This window comes from Alosa alosa, chromosome 10 (genome assembly GCF_017589495.1).
Source record: "Alosa alosa isolate M-15738 ecotype Scorff River chromosome 10, AALO_Geno_1.1, whole genome shotgun sequence".
Taxonomy (NCBI): domain Eukaryota; kingdom Metazoa; phylum Chordata; class Actinopteri; order Clupeiformes; family Clupeidae; genus Alosa; species Alosa alosa.
The window spans coordinates 5,536,032-5,557,153 of record NC_063198.1 but is presented as its reverse complement, the minus strand read 5'-3'; the positions used below and the strand labels follow the sequence as shown (position 1 = coordinate 5,557,153).

The window sequence follows — 21,122 nt, the reverse complement described above, 5'->3', positions numbered from 1 at the left end:
AAAAAGCAAAAAAATAAGTGGAGGATGGCCTTGGTCTCTCTCTGCCCCAGTGTGGCTTCGCAGGATGAGAGGAGAGAGAGAGAGAGAGAGAGAGAGAAACTCTTTCAGTCTAGGAGTAGGCTTACAGTTTTTTTCAATTGCTTAAACACTAAAATCGAAAGTATTCCACAGTTGGCGAAACCTTACAGTACAATCAAGGAGCAAAACATCAGCCCAGAACTGCACAACTATAAGCCAAATGTCAGCCTTACACTCACTTTTTACAAAACACTACACATGTTGATTTGCAAAACACTAAAAGCCTTTCTCTACTTTAGACACCCATGAGCCAACTGATCAAGCACAACTATCAAGCACAACTCATTAATCAGTCTTAAGCAATGTAAGGCAAGCGTGTGGAGGTACAGAAGTAGGGGGAACAAAAGATAGAGGCAGCTGGGACAACACTGGGGATGGGGGGGGGGATTTGGGACGATTCTAAGGGCCCGGCACTGACACAGACCACATTTATGTATCAGATGTGATTTGAGCAACATTGTTTATTTCTTTTCTTTTTGGTTTTACCTTTTTCGTCTCCACAAATGTTTTCACTGCGCTTTCACTGCATATTCTATTTTGAAGTTATGTTCTGCTCTGATTTCCAGCGCAAAGTGCAGAGTGTTTTTCACAATGTGGAGAGAAAAAAATCCTCAGTCTACATGTCTGGTCTTGTGTGTTGTGTGTGGTATATTCTTAGTATTCTAAATCCTCTAATCCTACTTGAATAATATTTCTGAAAACAAAAATGTGTTTTGTCAAATGTGTAACTGTCATATGATGGATGTGTTAGTGATATGAGAACGGCATTGTGTCTTTTTTTAAATAATTGTATAGTTTTGACTGAAGTGTTTTGCAAAAGATCGGGGGGATTCTGCTACTTGGGTGTGGTGTTGTGTTTATTGTGTGTAGTGTTTCAAAACAATGGGCCCTTCAAAACGATGCTTAAGCAATTGAAAAAAACTATAATCCATGTCTGGGAAGTTAATACTACTGTACATTCAGTGTAATAGTTTGGCTGCTTCCTGACTTTTGCTCGTCATGTTGTTCATGCTGGTTTTATAACACCTTGGCCAGAGCTTGGTCTCTCACTTCCTCCAGTGATCTTGCTCATGTGCTTGGTCAGTTTATTTTCCGCATTGGTCTGTGCTATTTCAGTCAACAGAAGTTTCTGTATGAGCTGTATGAAGTTTCAGATTAAAAGTGTCTGTACATGTAATTGTAGATGTGACCCAAAGCAGCAATCCAAATTTTTGACCACAATAATATTTGCAGTATTTATTTAATTGGTTTGTGCAATTGTGTAAAAAGTATTGTGCAATATAGCATTGCAGTTACCACACAAAAACTAATAGATAAAATATAATGAGCTTTCTAAATCGCTTTTAATCGTATCTATTCCAATGACTTTGTTTTATTCCTATGCCCAGACTTTAGTGCGTCAGCCCCTCTCCCTCCAGAGTTCAGCTCTAGCAGTAATCGAGGGACTGGCCTTAATATAGCAACATCCCTCTGCGCGTATGTTGTCGTGAAGTAAGCACTTTACCATTAGATATACATGCAGAGGGATCTGGCCGTAAGCCAGCCTTTGGAAAGATGGGAATGATGTCACTCATTTTGCTGTTTTAACGTCATAGTGCACATACACGCAAGTTGCATACGCATGGACACACACACACAAACACACAGCCCCGAGGAACAGTTTCTGTCACCAATTCCTCATCCTGTGTAGTTGAGTCGACCTCTGTCAGACATGACTTCTGCTCTTTCTCATACACAGCCCCTGACCTCAGAGCAGTTATCATTCACTGTTTATTTTCTCTCATTCAACACATCCAACCTTTGCCTCAGTAAATCAGACGGCTTTTTCTCCAAGACCATAAACCCAGAGGACAGAAATATCCACAGCATAGCATGCACATTTCTTCTTGGAACATGTTTAGAACTTGTTTGTTAGATTAGTTTACCTCTGGTCCTTTTAATTGTCTTCAGGCCCACCCACACTGCTAATGATAAGTGTAAAGGTACAGTAACTGTAACATTGGACAATATGAATATCCACACTGACTAAGTCAGGAATAGGAATATCCTTTAATGTAATGTCAAACATTTGATGTACTGTAAGTAAGTAAGTAGGTAAAGTTTATTTTTAGAGCACATGTAACCACAGCTCGCACTGACCAAAGTGCTGTACATATTGCATTAGCTAAAGAATAATAATAAAAAATTATGGATTCTGATTGAATGGTAGTGTTACAGTAATATCATTCACAGAATCACTTGGAAAATTATCCCCAAAGATATTTTTTGGTGTGGAAGTTGTGATTGTTAATAAATAGAGAGATTTTTTCAAAACTGTAGCTTTTGCTATTATCGTTATAGATATTGTTTGCCGTGTGCAGCATTTAGTCCTCTTTCTTTTTCCTTTTTAACTCAGTGTGAAGTGTTATTTGTCTTGGCCCTGGTACAATAGTAATCAACTCTAGAGAACAAGAGGTCTCTCCGGTTTCCAGATCTACTCAAACGAAACACAGAACCACTTACTGGAATGAAGACTAGCCTAGTATGCTAAAAATGCTGAAGCCAAATAGCAACTTGGCAAGTCCTTTCTGTCTTTGAGCAAAGCCATCTGCATTACTCGCTGACATTCATAACCAGAAAATATATTCATATCCTTTCATAACATAGAGGATTCAATCTCTCATTTTTTCATGAGCATTTATCCAGACCCTGAATGCCTCTTTCTAAATGCTATGAACATGTGCTATGAGTATGAAGTTTGCATTAATCAGCCAGTATAGTCGTACAGACAGGCTACACCAGGCACATAGCTGAAGCGTTCTGTTCACGGAACCTAAAGATAGTTTTATACTGGTCTTATTTTTTTTTCAAATGTGCATGCTGCTATCACATCTGGTGTAGCCAGTTCCATTGATTATAGTGGAAGTTGGAATTGTTGCGGCATACGTAGATAGATAGATACAGTAGATAGGTAGATAGATTGATACTTTATTCAAGTGAAAATTCAAGAATGGAACACTTCAGCGCCGTGCCTGGTGCAGCCTGCCTATTTGAAATCACCAAGGTACAAAAAAGTCCCGTATGAGTGCACACAGCCTCCCAAACTCTGCTCTGGTTGCTATGTGCGTGATGGACTGCCATTGTGCTATCATCAAACAGAGCCTATGGTGTGGAGTGTGATGTGTGGGGCTGGTCTTACAGTTCGCAGGTGGAGGTCCACATCTCCTCAGTCAGCCTCACGTTTGGTGTGTTGCAGTGGACGGGAGTCATCTTCTTGGTTCTTGGTTCTTGTTGTTCTCCTGGATGACGCTGGGGATCCTGTTGGTCCTGATGCTGCTGTCGGCTGCTGCGGTGGATGCCGATGATTTTGTCACACCTGTCTCAGCTCTCCTGGATGATGCTATGGCTTTTGATACTCCTGCTGCTGATGTCCTCGCTGCTGCGCTGCTGCTGCTGCTGTAGCTGTGGATGGTGCTGATTCAGTTGCACCTGTTTAGGGGTTCAGCCTTCAGATGCTCTCTTGTATGATGCTGGGGTTTCTGCTGGCTCTGCTGCTGCTGCTGCTGCTGCTGTAGCTGTGGGTGGTGCTGATTCAGTCACACCTGTGTTGGGGCAGAAGTAGTTATTCTCTCCTTTTATTTTCCATTCCTGCTCTGCTCCCCTCCGTCATCACTTCCTCTGGAGAGGGAGAGCTCACTGTGGGCCAGTGCAAATGAGCTAGGGACACTCGGCAGAACATGCTGTGTGTGTGTGTCGTTCGTCCGTGTGTGTGTGCGTGTGCGTGTGTTCGTCCGTGTGTGTGTGTGTGTGTGTGTGTGTGTGTGTAGTGGGTGTGTATGTGTGCATGTGTGTGTGTGTGTGTGTGTGTGTGTGTAGTGGGTGTGTATGTGTGTGCGTGCTTAAACCATAAGGGTGTTGGTGGATGTGTTTGCTATGATTTGCAGTATTTGTATGTGTCTCTGCTGTATGCTCATGTGGTGATTGGTAGTGCAATGAGAGTGTGATATGAGGCTAACTGATTAAAATGGTGGCATGATCATAACCCAATGACCACCACTCAGACTGAAGCTACCCATAGACCCCACAGCAGCCCCTTTAGCTGCACGGAACAGAATTCAGCATAGCTAACTTCAAGGGACTCATTTTGAACGAGATTACATGTTTGGAGTGTTTGACACCAAACACAACCTTTTTTCTGTCCATAAATGTGTCTTTGTTCAAAGTTTAGTTCATGTTGTTTTTGGCTTCCCACTTAATTCTTTTATGTAATCCACTCAGCACAGATGTCTATGAGAGGGACTTCTTAGACGCCGTGCTGCCCCCTAACCCACAGTCCCTCTCCCTTGAGACGCTGCAGTCTCTATGACTGCTCTGCCATGGTGAGGGAGAGAGTGAAAAAACATATAGTTTATTGTAGCCATCGAAGTCCCCCAGAAAAACATATACACACACACATCATACACACACACACACACACACACACACACACACACACACACACACACACACACACACATATATATACACACAAACACACACACACACACACACACACACACACACACCACACACACACACACACACACACACACACACACATACACACACACACACATATATACATACACACACACACACACACACACACACACACACACACACACACACACACACACACATATATACACACACACACACACACACACACACACACATACACACACACACACACACACACACACACACACACACACAGACATGTGTGTGTCTCCCACAACCCCACGCACACCCACGCAGACCAAGCCAAACAACACAAAAAAATGATGCTGCAGTTTCCTGTTTCCAGTTCATTAAATATATATATATATACATATATATATATATATATTAATTTAATACTGCTATACTATGCATATCATATTTGTATATATTCTATATCTGATTAAAATGTGCATTGCATGCAATACCTCTGTGCAAATGCATGGGCAGTCAGATTCAGAACAACATGTAATGTGATGCTGGTGGTGGTGAGCTTCATGAGCTGGAGGCTGAGGGTGGTGTGACACAAAGCATGTTGTCGGCTGTGTTTGTTTGGCCTGCTGCACCGCACCCTGGGGTCCTGGCTGTGTGTGTGTGTGTGTGTGTGTGTGTGTGTGTGTGTGTGTGTGTCTGTGGATGGATGGGGAGGAGGGATTGGAGACTGGGGCTCACGTTGCAGAAGAGGGAGAGACAGAGCCCCTCCTGCTGGGTAATACACAGGCCTTATCAAGTACTGCCATGCCGGGGGAATCAATCACAGATGCAAGATCACAGGCACTTATGCTTTGTGCACACGATTGAAGCATACACATAGCATGTGCAGGGGCACTCTCTTTCTCTCTTGCTCTCTTTCCCTCTCTCTCTCACACACGCACGCAAGCACACACACACACACACACACACACACACACACACACACACACACACACAGACCTGACCTGCAAGCACTGGTGCAACGTGCAAATAACCTAGATCATGTTCATGCACAGTTACCTTACTGATGGATCTGAACTATGTTAATACCCAATTAAATGCAATTGTATAAAAGGAATATTGATTGTTATGACATTTGTCTTCAAATATTTTATTTAACATATCAATACACAATTAGTTTTACAGAAGTTGAAGATATGTTTATACTTGAATATCTATGCTTTCATCACAGATATGAATGTCTGCTGTGTATGGTTATAAGCAACAAAGAAAGAAAAATCTTGAAAAAGATATCTTGTTAGTTTGTTTTTCTTGGGTACAGTATGTTCCTGAGAAGTTGGGGGTAGTGAGCTAATATGAATTCTTCAGATTCCCCCAACCCCACCCCACCCCCCCCGTGCTGTCTGTGTCATAACCAAACACCAGGTGTTTTCATGCTGCGCTGGTGACTTGGGTTGTGGAGTGGATCAGCCAAGGGTATGAATGAAGGTCTTGTATACCTCTCTGTAGGCGTTGCGCAGGAGAACGTATGGGAAACAGTTCTCAAGCATGTCCTGAGACAGGAATGGAGAATCCTGCACTATCTGCAAAGGATGAATTGGATTGAGCTGAAATTAGTTGATTTATTGAATATGGAAAGTATTCACAGCGCTTCACTTTTTCCACATTTTGTTATGTTACAGCCTTATTCCAAAATTGATTAAATTAATTTTTTCCTCAAAAAAAGATATTTTGCAAATTTATAAAAAATAAAAAAAAAACGAAGAAATCACTTGTACAAGTAGGCCTATTCACAGCCTTTGCGATCAAGCTCAAAATTGAGCTCAGGTGCATTCTGTTTCCACTGATAATCTTTGAGATGTTTCTGCAGCTTAATTGGAGTCCACCTGTGGAAAATTCAGTTGATTGGACATGATTAGAAAGGCACACACCTGTCTATATAAGGTCCCACAGTTAACAGTTCATGTCAGACCACCAAAACAAGCATGAAGTCGAAGGAATTGTCTTGAGGCACAGATCTGGGGAACGGTACAGAAACATTTCTGCTGCTTTAAAAGTCCCAATGAGCACAGTGGCCTCATCATCCGTAAATGGAAGAAGTTTGGAACCACCAGGACTCTTCCTAGAGCTGGCCATCCCTCTAAACTGAGTGATCGGGGGAGAAGGGTTCCTCTGTGGAGATAGGAGAACCTTCCAGAAGGACAACCATTGCTGCAGCACTCCACCAATCAGCCCTGTATGGTAGAGTGGCCAGACGGAAGCCACTCCTTAGTAAAAGGCACATGGCAGCCCGCCTGGAATTTGCCAAAAGGCACCTGAAAGACTCTCAGAACATGAGAAACAAAATTCTCTGGTCTGATGAGACAAAGCTCGAACTCTTTGCCGTGAATGCAAAGTGTTCCGTTTGGAGACCACCAGGCACTGCTCATCGCCTGGCCAGTACCATTCCTACACCATGGTGGTGGCAGCATCATGCTGTGGGGATGTTTTTCAGCGGCAGGAACTGGGAGACTAGTCAGGATTGAGGGAAAGATTAATGCAGCAATGTACAGAGACATCCTGGGAGAAAACCTGCTCCAGAGTGCTCTTGACCTCAGACTGGGGCTCATCTTTTAACAGGACAATGACCCTAAGGACACAGATAAGATATTGAAGGAGTGGCTTCAGGACAAGCCCAGACTTGAATCCCAGTGAACATCTCTGGAGGGATCTGAAAATAGCTGTCCACCGACGCTCCCCATCCCACCTGATGGAGCTCGAGAGGTTCTGTAAAGAGGAATGGATGAAACTGGCCAAAGATGGGTGTGCCAAGCTTGTTGCTTCATATTCCAAAAGACTTGAGGCTGTAATTGTTGCCAAAGGTGCCACAACAAAGTATTGAGCATGTAACGGTGCGGTAGCCCGTTACCAGTGTTACACCACATCAGACTACAAGCTATCGCTACAAACACACCGACACTGTTTCTCACACAGGCCTTTATTTTGTTTGTACCGCACGAACGTGAGCATGCAGCTGGCAGTCACGGAAGCAACAGCATTTGCAACACAAACACAAAAGCACCTTCGTCAATAAACTGCTTGAACTTCAGGAGTGGCCAACTGAAGGTTTAGTACTATGGACAATAAACTTGTAAACTTGGTGGACAATGGGCGAACTAGCATGGAACAAAGAGCAGGGCTTACCGCTTACGTGGGTCTTAACTTCCTGGTTTGTGTTCATCAGAAGACCCGACGGTAGCTCTCAAGAGACAATTATAGTTTTATGATTGTTGGGGCATTGTGGGGGGAAGAGGGGTGTTTGTGTAATTAACAGGATATGTATGTTTATTATGTTTGTAAAGGTGGTGGTGTTAATGTCTGGTAACCGGATAATGTATTATATTTCATTAGAGTATTTATATATATTTTTGTATTGGTTCTAGGCTGTTAGACAATGATTGATTTTGGGACAATGATTTGGTTCTGGCCAGGGGCTAGAAGACCTGTGGCAGACCAGACAGCAGGGAGAGTGGGTTAAGGTGAGAAAAGAGCACCTGTGTATGACCAGAGAAAAGAGATTTTCCACATTTAGCTATATGTAAAGTGCTATATTATTGAAGCCATTTTGCTTGGGAAAAAGTTTAGTTTCGAGTATAGTTAACAGTATAAATTAGTTTGATTGATTATTTTGTTTTGGATTTTTTTTTTTTCCTTTTTCTCTTTTTCCTCTGAGATGACCATATCCCTGTTTGGGAAATAAAACAGCTTTTGGAACATCAGCATCGCCTCGCTGCTCTGCTTTTCTAGGCCGTAAGGCCAGCCAGGCAACAGAGCAAAGGCTGTGAATACTTAGGCACATATTATATTTTCGTTCTTCATTTCTAATACATTTGCAAACATTTTAAGATAACTTTTTTCATGTTGTCATTATGGGGTATTGTGTGTAGAATTTTGAGGGGGAAAAATAATCAATTTTGGAATAAGGCTGTAACATAACGAAATGTGGAAAAAGTGAAGTGCTGTGAATACATTCCATATGCACTGTATACCGTGACACTTACACATAGATCTGCAGTATGAGTTGAATTCAGCTGAAATTAGTTTATACTGCACACAGACATTTACATATACAGTAGATCTACAGTGTGTGATATGTTGATTTGTAATGACTAAACAACAATCTGCACATAGGAGACAGTGGGAGCTACTGCCAAAGGATTACGTTTTTGCACTAAATACTGTAAATGCAACAGGCAACAATCTCAACGATTTCACTGAATTACATATCCTGTAAGGTTATAGCTATGATGGCTATGACCATTTGCTTTAGATAGGGTAAACTGGGCTCAACATGACTACCATTACAGCTATGAATTTTGCCAAATAACGCCAAACAAATAAGCTTTTCCTTAACATAATTACCAGATATTTTACTCCAGTTCATGGACCAAGAATCAATATGTTAAAATTTTTTTTAGTTTTTGTTTTATGTTTTAGTTTTTAGTTTAAAGATCAGTCAGAAATATTCACATTCATTCCCAGTTTTAATCTGTGTAGTGACATTCAATTGCATATTCTGAGGGGACAAATTAGTGACAGATATTTTATCATGACATACATTTACAGAAGAACAGAAAGCAATAGATTGAATGCATAACTGATGATCAGATGCTTTGGAGTAGTTTGGTAAATATAGCAATGTCACTCATAGCGTATGCCATGTGTGCCTACCAGGTGCAAGAGAAGGTAGACGGAGTCTCTGTTTTTAATCTCGGGTTTCTCCACACTCTGGCCCAGCTGCAGTAGAGCCGAAGACGCCACCTGTGGGGAACATGGCACCCAGAAATATTCACCTTAGTGGAATCATGACCATTCAAACCATTTAAGTGTCTTACAGGTCCTAATCCGAACAAGGTTTTCATTAGAGATTGTATGTAAGTGTTAAGGTGTAATTTCTTATGAATATCTAAAGTTAACTGATTTTTTTTTTTAGTGGCAAGACGCCTCGCACCAAGAGGAATTCTTTCAGGTGCTGCTGAATGTTTTCATTTTGGGCAGTAAACATGGCAGCAGACAGATGGTTGATGCCTACAGCCAGGCAGTGGATGTTGTTTTGATGCCCTGAGGAAAGAAAAAGAAAATGAAAGCACAGGGAAAGATGATGCTATTCACATGGTGCTGCTCACACAAAAGGCTTTTGGGCCGTATTCCACTGGCACAATGAGACTTTGTTTACTAGGTTGTGATACTCTCTGAGCTTTTTGTCTGATCACACATTATCAACGTGAATGTTATGAGCAATCATCTATGTGCAAGCTGAGAATATTACACAAACAGGACATGTTTTGCTTTCTTGGAGCCTAACAGACCATCCTTTGCTCTTCGTCAATGGAAAGTCCACAGGAAAAAATAACATGGAATAAATGCCATCCTCTGCAGCGCTGCATATTGGGTATTTGTGGCTCCCTGAGTTTTTCTTGCGGCTCTAAGCCAAGTCTCTTGTCTCTAAGCCAAGTCTCTTGAACCACAAGGGGTTTTCTTGGAAACTCTAAGTCAAGTCTCTTGTCTCTAAGCCAAGTCTCTTGTCTCTAAGCCAAGTATCTTGGATCTTCTGGCACAAGGCCAACACTAACTTCAACGAAAGCACGTCAGCATTTGGACATCTGTAAACAGAGCTTGGCGCGGGAACATGTCTAACATAAACTAAGGTCTATACATTTTAAGTGCTGAATTGGAAGTTCGTCGGGTTATCATAGACATACAATTTTTACATTTTTTAGATATGTCAATGTAAAAACTTTGCTTAATAGATGTGTTAATTACACTATTGCAGTGATGGTGTTTAAAAAGTATGACTCGTTTGAGAATAGCTATGATGGAGTATATCTGTTCTTTTGGAGCTCTACCTCCTTGCTCTCGACTGTAGAATGAGTTGACGTCAAGGGCTAAGATGGGCAGTGACACTGCGATGAAGATCAGTAGCAGACTTGCCAGCTTGCATTCTTCTTCCTTGGATGAGTTGTCTGGGGAGGTATTTTTTATAAAATGCACTGATTCATTTATAATGCACTGATTTCAAAGGCAGAATACAAATATTATCATTAGATTTTATTTTTCTTTTAAGAGAGGCTTAAATGAACACACGTAGGTTAGCTGTTTAAATTGTTATTTTTATAATTTGGATAATTGAGCATATTTGACCATATATTTTTTGATGGTCAAAAAGCAAAGAGCAAAAGGTTTGACCAGAAAAGACATACCTGTACGCATGCTAGCAATAGCGGCAACCAAAATAGGGTCAATATTACATGGCAAGCCAGCTGCAGACGCCAGCTCGTACACGTTGAGTGAGACCTGTGACCATCAACCCAGTAAAGAACATGCAGCTGAACAGAGCAATAATGATGTGGGTTTATGATAATGGCTGCAGCACATTTACTAGAAACTCCCGTAGATAGCCTAGATAACCTATTTCATCCATTTTGAGATGCTACGCAATACATATGGCATTTAAAGGAGACTTCCGGTGTGACGATTCATACAGACAGTATCTTCATCGAAGGTTTGCAGCCATCTTGAATTTAGTCGATAAATTCGAACGCGAGTAAGAATGAACAGGTATGATTCCAAAATAATTCAGTGGAAATGCATGGATTCCAGTTTCTTCCAGTAGCAGCAACTGGAATCCATGCATTTCCACAGAATTATTTTTGGAATATGATCCCTTTATCATACCTGTTCATTCTTACTCCGTCGCCGAATTTATTGTGACTAAATTCAAGATGGCTGCAAATGCTAAACTTTGTGAAGATACTGTCTGTATAAATCGTCTTGTAAGTAAACTACCAGTGCTTTTTCAAAGTTCTCAATGTCTCGTTTTAAATGTCAGGGCCCTCGGAAGTCTACCAATGAAGTGTGGAGATACATTGAGCCTCGTAAATGGTGTAAAACAGTGATTTATTTGCATGGCTAGCCCGATGCCGAAGCACCACCATTGAAAAAGCTGTTGGTAGCATCGGTTAACTAGCGCCAGATTTTGGAGTGCAGGGGACAAGCCGAGATGGGCTATGAGACATACGTTCACACTCGGTATCATGTTTCGACACACTTTAGGTCAATATCACACCGGAATTCTCCTTTAACGTCAGACACTTAGAGGAAAACCACTTCTCTCTATGATTGTCTCTCTTTGAGAAGTTGTTGTGTTGCCTAACCCACATCCTGGGACGTTTACAAGAAACAATAAGCATTTTGTGCAGCTGACATGATGAACATGATGAAGCTATGACCATACCATGGAACATCTTACATAAGGCAATCTACTGATTACTCTTAATTCTTCTCGTGTTGATCGCATACGGTTCTGGCCAGTGCAGGCCGTTTTCAACACGGGCTGTGACCAGTGCTGACATCATTGAGGTTACTTTGGATCTGCACCATGGCTTGTTTGTCATCTCTAGAGTTAGAAGATGCAGGCAGGGGCTTTCTTCCTTCCCTCCCCTCTCTATAGCAGAACCACAGCCAACCACAGCTGATATGATCAAATTCTGTCTGACTCAAATACATGGAAATGACTCGTCATTTTTCTTATTTATGCTTTTCTATGGTTGACTGTCATAAACCAAATCCATGCTGAGAAGTGGTTTACCACAGTGATGCTACAGTAAATGTTAAGAGTCTGTCATGTGTTTTACCTTGATGTCAGTGTCAGGGTACACACAGTCCCTGAGAGATTGGATGGGCCCCATGAGGAATGGGCAACGCCTGTACATGACCTGCAGTGACATAAACAGAAAGTTCTCAGAGAGGCCAGTCAGGGTCACCACCATGTTGTAGATGATCAGAAGAGATATTCACTTTTTTGTATTTTCAGACAAAGAGTGCATAGAGGAGTAAATTATATAAAGTAGGATCCTTAGTATCCTCCAGTGCTCTACGTTTACCAATGTTCACATAAGAATTCTACCAGCTACCACTGTACCTGTTGTTTTATCATTTTTGTCTTTAAATCTAGAAATGATTGAGTGGTTACATACATCCCCCAGCGAGTTCTGGGCCATGGCTCTGAAAGACAGAATAACCCCGATGATCGTCATCCGTTTCAGGACATTTTCACATCCTGCACAGTCAGGGGAACAGAGCACAGGGACCACTTAAAAGGTAGCACAGCAAGTCAGCTGTTGAAATGTGTGAGGGTCATGCTGTTGTCTCGCTTGAGCACACTTGAGAGTTGTTCACTCCTATTTTGCTGATTCAAGGCCTAGCTTACCTGTTAGTCTCTTCTGAAGACTGGACATCTCTTCTGGCTTTTCGAATTTACCTCTTATCTGTACGAGGATATCCATGTTCTCCATGACAAGTTTCTGTCGAAAAAAATAATGAAGTAAATGAGGACAGACACACTGGCACACAGTCAATGCAAGCTGCCACTGTGGCTTGCCTCTCCTTGGGTGGAATTACTGTACTAACAAAGCATGGAATTGGCAGCCCACTGCAGCAATTTTTCTTTTCACACAAGTCACAGAAGAGGATTGCAGTAATTCTATAGCACAGGGCTTCCTGGATGTTGTTCACACAAGCAGACTTGAAGCATGAAACGGCACTTTATGTATGCATTATGTATGTAGTTTTTGCCATTGTGTTGCTTGCTTTTGGGGAGCTTATTTGAAAATGTGCCAGAGTGAATATACTGTATGAGTGCACTGCAAGAGACACCTGAGTGACTGTATGAGTGCACTGCAAGAGACGCCAGAATGAATATGTATGAGTGCACTGCAAGAGACGCCAGAGTGAATATGTATGAATGCACTTCAAGAGACGCCAGAGTGGTGGCCTGGGCTCCAGATCACACAGGGTCACATGAGTCATTCCTCTTTGGTGTTAAGCTAGGGCTGCAACGATTAATCAATTAATCAATTAGTTGACTATTGAATTAAATTCGGTTTGTGTCATTCATTCATTTGTGTCATTTGGGCAGCCGTGGCCTACTGGTTAGCGCTTTGGACTTGTAACCGGAGGGTTGCCGGTTCGAACCCCGACCAGTAGGCATGGCTGAAGTGCCCTTGAGCAAGACACCTAACCCCTCATTGTTCCCCGAGCGCCGCTGTTGTTGCAGGCAGCTCACTGCGCCGGGATTAGTGTGTGCTTCTCCTCACTGTGTGCTGAGTGTGTTTCACTAATTCACAGATTGGGATAAATGCAGAGACCAAATTTCCCTCACGGGATCAAAAGAGTATATATACTTTATACTTATATTCTTTAAGAAAAATACATCACCATTATCTGATTGAAGCTTCTTGAATACTTAAATATATCCAGCTTTACTTACTCCTATGACAGTGAACTAAATATCTTTGGTGTTTGGACATTTTTTTTTTACCATTTTCTGTCATTTTATCGATAAATCAACTAATAAATGAATCGATTAAATTAAATTAACTATGAAAATAATGGTTAGTTGCAGCCCTAGTGTAAACATGCATGTATATCATTACAACACAGAGAAGGCTTTGTTTTTATTCAAACACTTGAGAAAATGTTTGACACATTTCAAGTCTTTTTTTTTTTGGGTGTCAGTGCAGTGCAGTGAGCCACCTTGAGTTCAGCAACTTGTGAGGTGATGTGCCACATCAGGTTTTCGCTGAGGAACTTCAGCCCGTAGGGCCCCAGGAGTTCAGCCAGGGCTCGCATTTCTGCAAGAAAGTCCACCCACAGACTTTATTAATCAGGTGCTATTTCACTTTCAACACTTTCTGCAGACCCTACAGGTGATCAGGTTTTCAGTCAAGAAAATACTGAGCGGCGGTAGTTGCTTCATTATGGTTTTGGCCATGAGTGTGTTAACTGAACATGAAGTGCTGTGTAATTTAGGCAATGAGATGGGCAGATTAATGCGTGCGTGGTGTATAGTGCATGGTTGTGCAAACAACTTCCCACCACTAATGGGATTTCTGAAAGGTCTTTTTTTATCTTTTTCTGTTCCTTTGTAATGAGCAAATGCTATTACTCAAATTCAGTAAGTGATCGTGCATGTGGGGGTGAAATATTATCTAATGGCTTAAGACAGAGGGAGTGACTGTATGCGTGTATATATATATGTGTGTGTGTGTGTGTGTGTGTGTGTGTGTGTGTGTGTGTGTGTGAGTGTCTATGCGTGTGGTGTGTTTGTGTTCACACACTTATTATTTTTTTCCCTCTGGCACAGACTGCTAAAGAAGTTAGCAGAGCAGAGGCAGTCTGTGGGTGTTGACCTTTTTGCCAGTACAGTAGGCGAGGTAGAATAGAGCAATGCATAATGAGGAATTAGCCACATCTTCAGGGAAGAAGAGGAGGAGGAGGAGGAGATGGGCATGATGCGGGCTGGTAAGAAGAAAATGCTTAATGCAGATGTGCAGCTGTGCTGTTGTAGAGGGGTGAAAGAAAATGGCCCTCTCTTTTATACTGGCGATTACCGGTATGTTCAACCACATTTTCCTCAGTGGTAAAGAACTCCCCCAGGTGTGAACTGACTTTATGAATAATGCTCAGTGATCGTGCTATGATAGGGCTAACTCATTCTGCACACCTGCTGTAATGACAGAGCTTGTGCCTGGTAATGTATCATAGTCACAGTGAGAGAAATAGTGTTTAAATATTAGGCCTCAGCTGTTTATCTGTGATTAATGAGGTGGGCCTAATTGATCCCCTGTGACTATGCACATGTGTATTTTCTACACCTGCACTTGAAAATGTACAATAACGGTCTATTCAGTCGTTTGTGATATGTTTTCTCACAGAGCCATTCAGATCTAATGAGCTTTGAGTGAACGGGCACTTTTCTGGATTAGGTGTTTTGCAGATCGGCTGGAGCACTGATTAAATTAACGGAACCGTAATTGCCCCAGCTGTCATGGTGTCAGTGTCAGGTCTCATTGTGTGCTTGGTTTGTGGGTAAGCCGTGTGTGTGTGTATTGTACAGTCGGTGTTGCATGCAATAGCTTTGTTCACACTTTGGTGAGATGGTGATGATGAAGATAATTTGCTGGCCTTACCACAGATGTCAGAGAACTGTTCAGCACGGAAGCTTTGCTCAGCCTCTGTGGGCTGGTTGACAAAGCAATGCATTGTAGGGCAGTGAAGGATGAGAGCGCTGCTGGCTTGCCGTAGAAGGCTTTCCAAGTACCTGAAGAAAGGATCACAGCAAACCGTGGGGAAAAAGAACAAAACAGAAGTAGCCTACTAGTCTTTCTCGCTGGAGGTACCGGTCTAAACAACATATGGCTTTTGTTTATTTTTGTTGTTTGCTTTGTTCCTTGAACAGTGCCAGTTTGTCTGGTGAGCATGTTGACTTGTGACATTTGCATGAAATCAGTGATTATTCAGCAAGGCGCTGCTCTGCCTCCGCCCCTGGAGAGGTTGTCATCTCCACAAAGAGTTTGCAAAATAGACAACAAAATATGAGGATCTCGGAAAAAACGTCAACGTGCAAAAAGTATAGTAGATAGTAAAACTACAGCAAACAGTCATGGCTTGCTGCAAAACATTCAGTATATCATATCAAATGTATATCTTAGTGTTGTTTGGCAAAATAAGCTGTATCACTGTCACAACAAAACATGAGCGTTTATTTTATTTCATTAAGATACAATGAATAATTTTCTTGCCCAACATATCTGTGGCACAATTAGTTAATGCCTTAAGGAGGCCTAATCAATAAGGGACTGGGCTTTTTGTGAGAGGTTCGAGGACCACAAGTGACACTGATAATTATGTTTGCGCATTATAATTTGTTACTTTCTTTCTGCCCCCAAAGCTAAATAAGGATCATGTCAGTTTGATGCTCAGAACATAGATGTTGCTATGTCAGGCAATCATGAGCCTACTTTTTGTTTGAAGGCTTGCATTTGTGGGTGTCGGCTAGCCTATGTTAACTTGTGCTATCACCAGTTAACATGGGCGTATATTTCTCACCTATGTTATTCTGTGTTAACTGAGGCTATAATTACGATGTCTTTTTATAAACCACCGTTCTTTGACAGATAGCAGTGGTGTAATGGGATATGTAACCAGCGTATAATTTCCATTCAGTTTATGCCATTAAAGCTCATGGTTCAAACCCCATCAGGATCTCCATTGCTTTACTTTGTTTTATTGTTTTTTTTTTTATTAGTTCACACTACGTATTGTGTGTGGACAATGCTGAAGTGGATGTCCACTTGCATTGACTGTGTGCCAGTGTGTCTGTCCTCATTCATCCATGATGTTGTCTGATCCATGATGTTGCCTGACTTTGCAAACCAGGGTCCTGTTAAGAAGTAAGCAGGGCCTTGTTGAATATTCTAGTAATATTCATTGTGGCACAACTTGCTACAGCTCTGGTATGGGGCAAACAGGGTATCGCGCCAAGGGTATAGCATACCTTTGCTATGAATACACTGATTTCCATCACACTTACTCTTATTATATACATCACACAAACTATTATTTGCGAATGTGAATCAATAGTTAATCCACCCACTAGTGAATACATTTCTTTAAAGGCACCCAGTGTAGTTTTGGGTATTTTTGGCAACTCTAGAGCTCCCCCTAGAGTTGCGGAATATTCATATGTTACCTTGCTGTTGAAAATACTTGGCTTGAGTCCTTCCTTCTGTACATGGTGCAGGTTCTTTTGTTTTGGAGCCGAAGGACTAGCAACAGACAAAGACTATCTCCAAAGAGCTATATCTACTGACCAGGTAATGTTTCACGATTCTCACGAGATGTCTCTAGGTCGATGATACCTAGGGCCCTATCGTGCACCCAGCATAAAGCGCAATGCAAGGCTTATTCTTATTTTACACCCAATTAAGTGATGAATTTATCGCCATGCGCTCCACTTTAATTAAACGTTTCTCCCAGGGGTGTGTCAATTAACGACATAAGGTGTGGTCTGGCGCATGATCCAAAAAACGCTATCTTACACCCTCTAAAAATTATTACGCCACTGACCAAGAAAAACCTGGTCTAAAGCGAAAGGCGCATAGCCTGGAAAATCCAGAGGGTCTGGCAAAGAGCAATGGGTCTGGCAAAGAGCAATGTAATGGCCCAACTCGAGGGGCGGCAACAAGCATGCATTTAAAAATCTCACTGCACGCAATTGGATAACACTAGACCATGTTTACTCTGAATGATTTCGGACTTCGACGCAGTCGGATAACACTACGACCAATGTGTACTGTCCTCCAACATTGCAGCGCTGTCTTCATCAGTTTAGCTGGTTCCCCGGAATGCAAGTGGAAAAAGTAACGTGTATCATTGCTCTTTGCCAGAGTGTCTCGCAGAGACAATTCCATTGTGCTCTTGCGAGAACTCTGGATTTCCAGGGTAAAAAGTGCATACAGGTACAGCTGAAGATGCACTGTCACAAAATGTTAGCAGCCCTTAGCAACCAGTTCCAAACAACTTGTCTGCAGGAAAAAGTGCAGATGCACATAGGCTATACTCTGCTAGTCACACACAGGTTTTATTAAAACAAGGGGTTAGTGGAATCCCTGTGTTGCATATACACGGTCTCGCATGCAAGTAGATTCCTTCAAATGACTGATAAAATACAGACACACTTTTTGATGTTGCGCTGCTTGCTGTTAAAGGGAATGTCAGATGTCACTCTCATTGGTTTAAAGGATGTTATGCCCAAAACACACCCATGACTGATTAAGAAACATAAGAGCAACCCTTTTGATCAATGCGCCCAGTCTCTTATCACAAAACCACACTTTTTTAATTAACGAATGTGGACTGGACACACCTTCGCTAAAATAGAGCCCCTAGATTGTAAGGCTGGTTCTCTGTCTCTGGGTCGCTGCCAGCTAAGCTCTATGGCTATGCTAGGTGAACGATTCCCCTATAACACATTTGTTTACCATCAAACTGGCGTCAAAGCTGTTATATTAAGGTAAAAAAAAACTTGCATAGGGCTGCTTTAATTCCCACTGGGGAAGGTTCAGAAATCACAGTAAACAGTTGTAAGGAAACCTGGTTTGTAGGGTCTACTGTACCAGTTGGTGTAGAGTTCGGTGATGGTTTCTAGGGGCTACTGTACCAGTTGGTGTAGAGCGTGGTGATGGTTTGTAGGTGCTACTGTACCAGTTGGTGTAGAGCTTGGTGATGGTTTGTAGGTGCTACTGTACCAGTTGGTGTAGAGTGTGGTGATGTGGAATCTGACTATAGAGTAGAGTGTGGTGATGGTTTGTAGGTGCTACTGTACCAGTTGGTGTAGAGAGTGGTGATGGTTTCTAGGGGCTACTGTACCAGTTGGTGTATAGTGCGGTGATGGTTTCTAGGGGCTACTGTACCAGTTGGTGTATAGTGTGGTGATGGTTTCTAGGGGCTACTGTACCAGTTGGTGTAGAGAGTGGTGATGGTTTGTAGGTGCTACTGTACCAGTTGGTGTAGAGTGTGGTGATGGTTTCTAGGGGCTACTGTACCAGTTGGTGTAGAGCGTTGTGATGGTTTCTAGGGGCTACTGTACCAGTTGGTGTAGAGCGTGGTGATGGTTTCTAGAGGTCACTAGAGTGTGGTGATGGTTTCTAGGGGCTACTGTACCAGTTGGTGTAGAGTGTGGTGATGGTTTTCTAGGGGCTACTGTACCAGTTGGTGTAGAGCGTGGTGATGGTTTCTAGGGGCTACTGTTAGCCTGGCTAGCGCCACCACTTCTCAATGAGACGTGGTCTGGGAACCAAACGTTAATTTTCTCGTATTTGAAAAAATGCCCAGATCCGTTTATTGGGTGCCACGGATGTCTATCAAATGCGTCTGTGCATAGCTCATCATTGTCTTGCTTTCCCCCTTGTTCTGTGATTGGTCCCCTATCTCAGGTGAAAATTTGCTCCATGGTCTCCAGGCTGCCTTAGCAGCGTGAATCAAATTGCGCGCAAGGCAGCATGGGAACACCCAGGCTAGGCTACTGTACCAGTTGGTGTAGAGTGTGGTGATGGTCTGTAGGGGCTACTGTACCAGTTGGTGTAGAGTGTGGTGATGGTCTGGGCTCCACGCGAGTCCAGCGGCTGGGTCTGCTGCAGCAGGACGTTCTTCACCAGGCGCGTCACGTCCACGTTGACGTAGCGGCTCAGCGTCTGCAAGCTGGTGGTGTAGGCCCGCACGGCCGCCAGCAGGTCAGAGGGCCGCGAGATCTCCTGGGTGGCCTGGTTGTAATTGGCCATTTGCACGATGATCCTGCGAACGGCACGGCATAGGCATGGGTTGTGGCACAGGGCACCGGTGAACCGTGGCCACACCCTGGCAGGCACGCTCGCTTCAGGGGATTGCTAAACAAGCGCATGTTCATTCTCTCTTTTTCTCTCTCTCTCTGTGTGTGTGTGTGTGTGTGTGTATGTGTTTTGTGTTTATAAATGTGGCCAAGGCAGCAGTAATTGCACACAAGCCCCCTCTCCCAGCTTTACAGTACATCTTAGGCCCGCGGGCAACTGGAATGGGATGATCTGATTTCACAAAGGTCAGGACACTGAATTGATCTGATGTGTGGTGCCCACTGTGTACGTATATGTACTTGTGCTCTTGAATAATACGAGTTTATTGTGTTGTGCTGTTTGCCCTCTCTTGGAATGGAAAAGGAGTTGTTCCTTTGCCCCAAATACCTATTAAATTCTGTTTTCCCCCCTTACACTACTGGGCTGCGTTTATTTTATGCAGACAAGACAAGCTCTGTGGAGCAGGTGTGTGTGTGTGCGCTGGGTCACTAGATTAGCTCTAATGGTAATTGAAATCTAAAATGAGGCGCATCAAGCCAGAGAGTTAAGTGTGGAAACTCGCGGGAAAGCTCCCTGAACCGTCTCTAATGACTGAGGTCTTTAAATGGAGCTTCGTGCTGCATCTGTGCACTGTGAGGTTTTCCAGACTCCATTTAAGACAGCTGGGACTCGGTGTCTGGGACTTTTGCCAAAATAATGTTATTATTTCTAGTTGATCAAGTTGATCAAAGCATCTGAATGAATCTGACTATGGCATGTGTCTTATATACATATGTCTAAGACAGTGGTCCCCAAACTTTTTCTTCCGAGGGCCAGCTCACTATGCCTGGCTCTAAGAGAGGGCCAGAGACTCAGAGTATATCAACCATAAATAGCTTAGTGCTGTGAACAACAGCAGTCTACCTTCTAGTTGAATATTCCATTTCATTTAATCATAGGCTACTGCAATTTAATACCATTGCTAGCTGTGTTTATGTTGCCACTATGCCATATCAGTGTAAAATGTAGCTCAAATGAAATAATACTAATAAAAAGACTCTTTGCATACATAGCTCAAGTTGTGAACAAGCAATATCCTACAAATAATTTAAAGTTATCAAACTATAAGAGTTTTATGAAATGCTGGCAAACACATTTGAAATGACCACCATTCTAACTTTCACTCACCTGATGAGAACGTTGAACTCTGAATGAACATTTGAACGTGTGAATAAAAAATAGAAATAATTATCCCAGAAAGTCCCAGAAATATGACTTGAATAGAAGTTAGTTAGTTATTAACAAATAATTGATAAACTTTTAGAATACTTTGAGCACTGATGCAGTCAGCATAGGCCTCTTACATTGTTTGCAGGTAGGCCTACATTTCATTCCGTTTTCGAT

General features: G+C 42.4%; 1 protein-coding gene across 1 annotated transcript in view; it reads right to left on the bottom strand.

The window, feature by feature from the left end:
- Positions 1-5,922: 5,922 nt before the first annotated feature.
- nckap1l (NCK associated protein 1 like) overlaps positions 5,923-21,122 on the bottom strand; it is a 31,420-nt gene continuing 16,220 nt past the window's right edge. The window contains exons 20-30 of the mRNA XM_048254394.1: positions 19,486-19,704; positions 15,540-15,670; positions 14,104-14,201; positions 12,779-12,872; positions 12,546-12,628; positions 12,204-12,284; positions 10,770-10,863; positions 10,416-10,532; positions 9,521-9,630; positions 9,241-9,330; positions 5,923-6,113 (exon numbers count right to left, since the gene is read on the bottom strand). Coding sequence (XP_048110351.1) covers positions 5,997-6,113; positions 9,241-9,330; positions 9,521-9,630; positions 10,416-10,532; positions 10,770-10,863; positions 12,204-12,284; positions 12,546-12,628; positions 12,779-12,872; positions 14,104-14,201; positions 15,540-15,670; positions 19,486-19,704 — 1,234 coding nt within the window. The 3' untranslated portion in view covers positions 5,923-5,996. The remainder of the gene's footprint in view (positions 6,114-9,240; positions 9,331-9,520; positions 9,631-10,415; positions 10,533-10,769; positions 10,864-12,203; positions 12,285-12,545; positions 12,629-12,778; positions 12,873-14,103; positions 14,202-15,539; positions 15,671-19,485; positions 19,705-21,122) is intronic.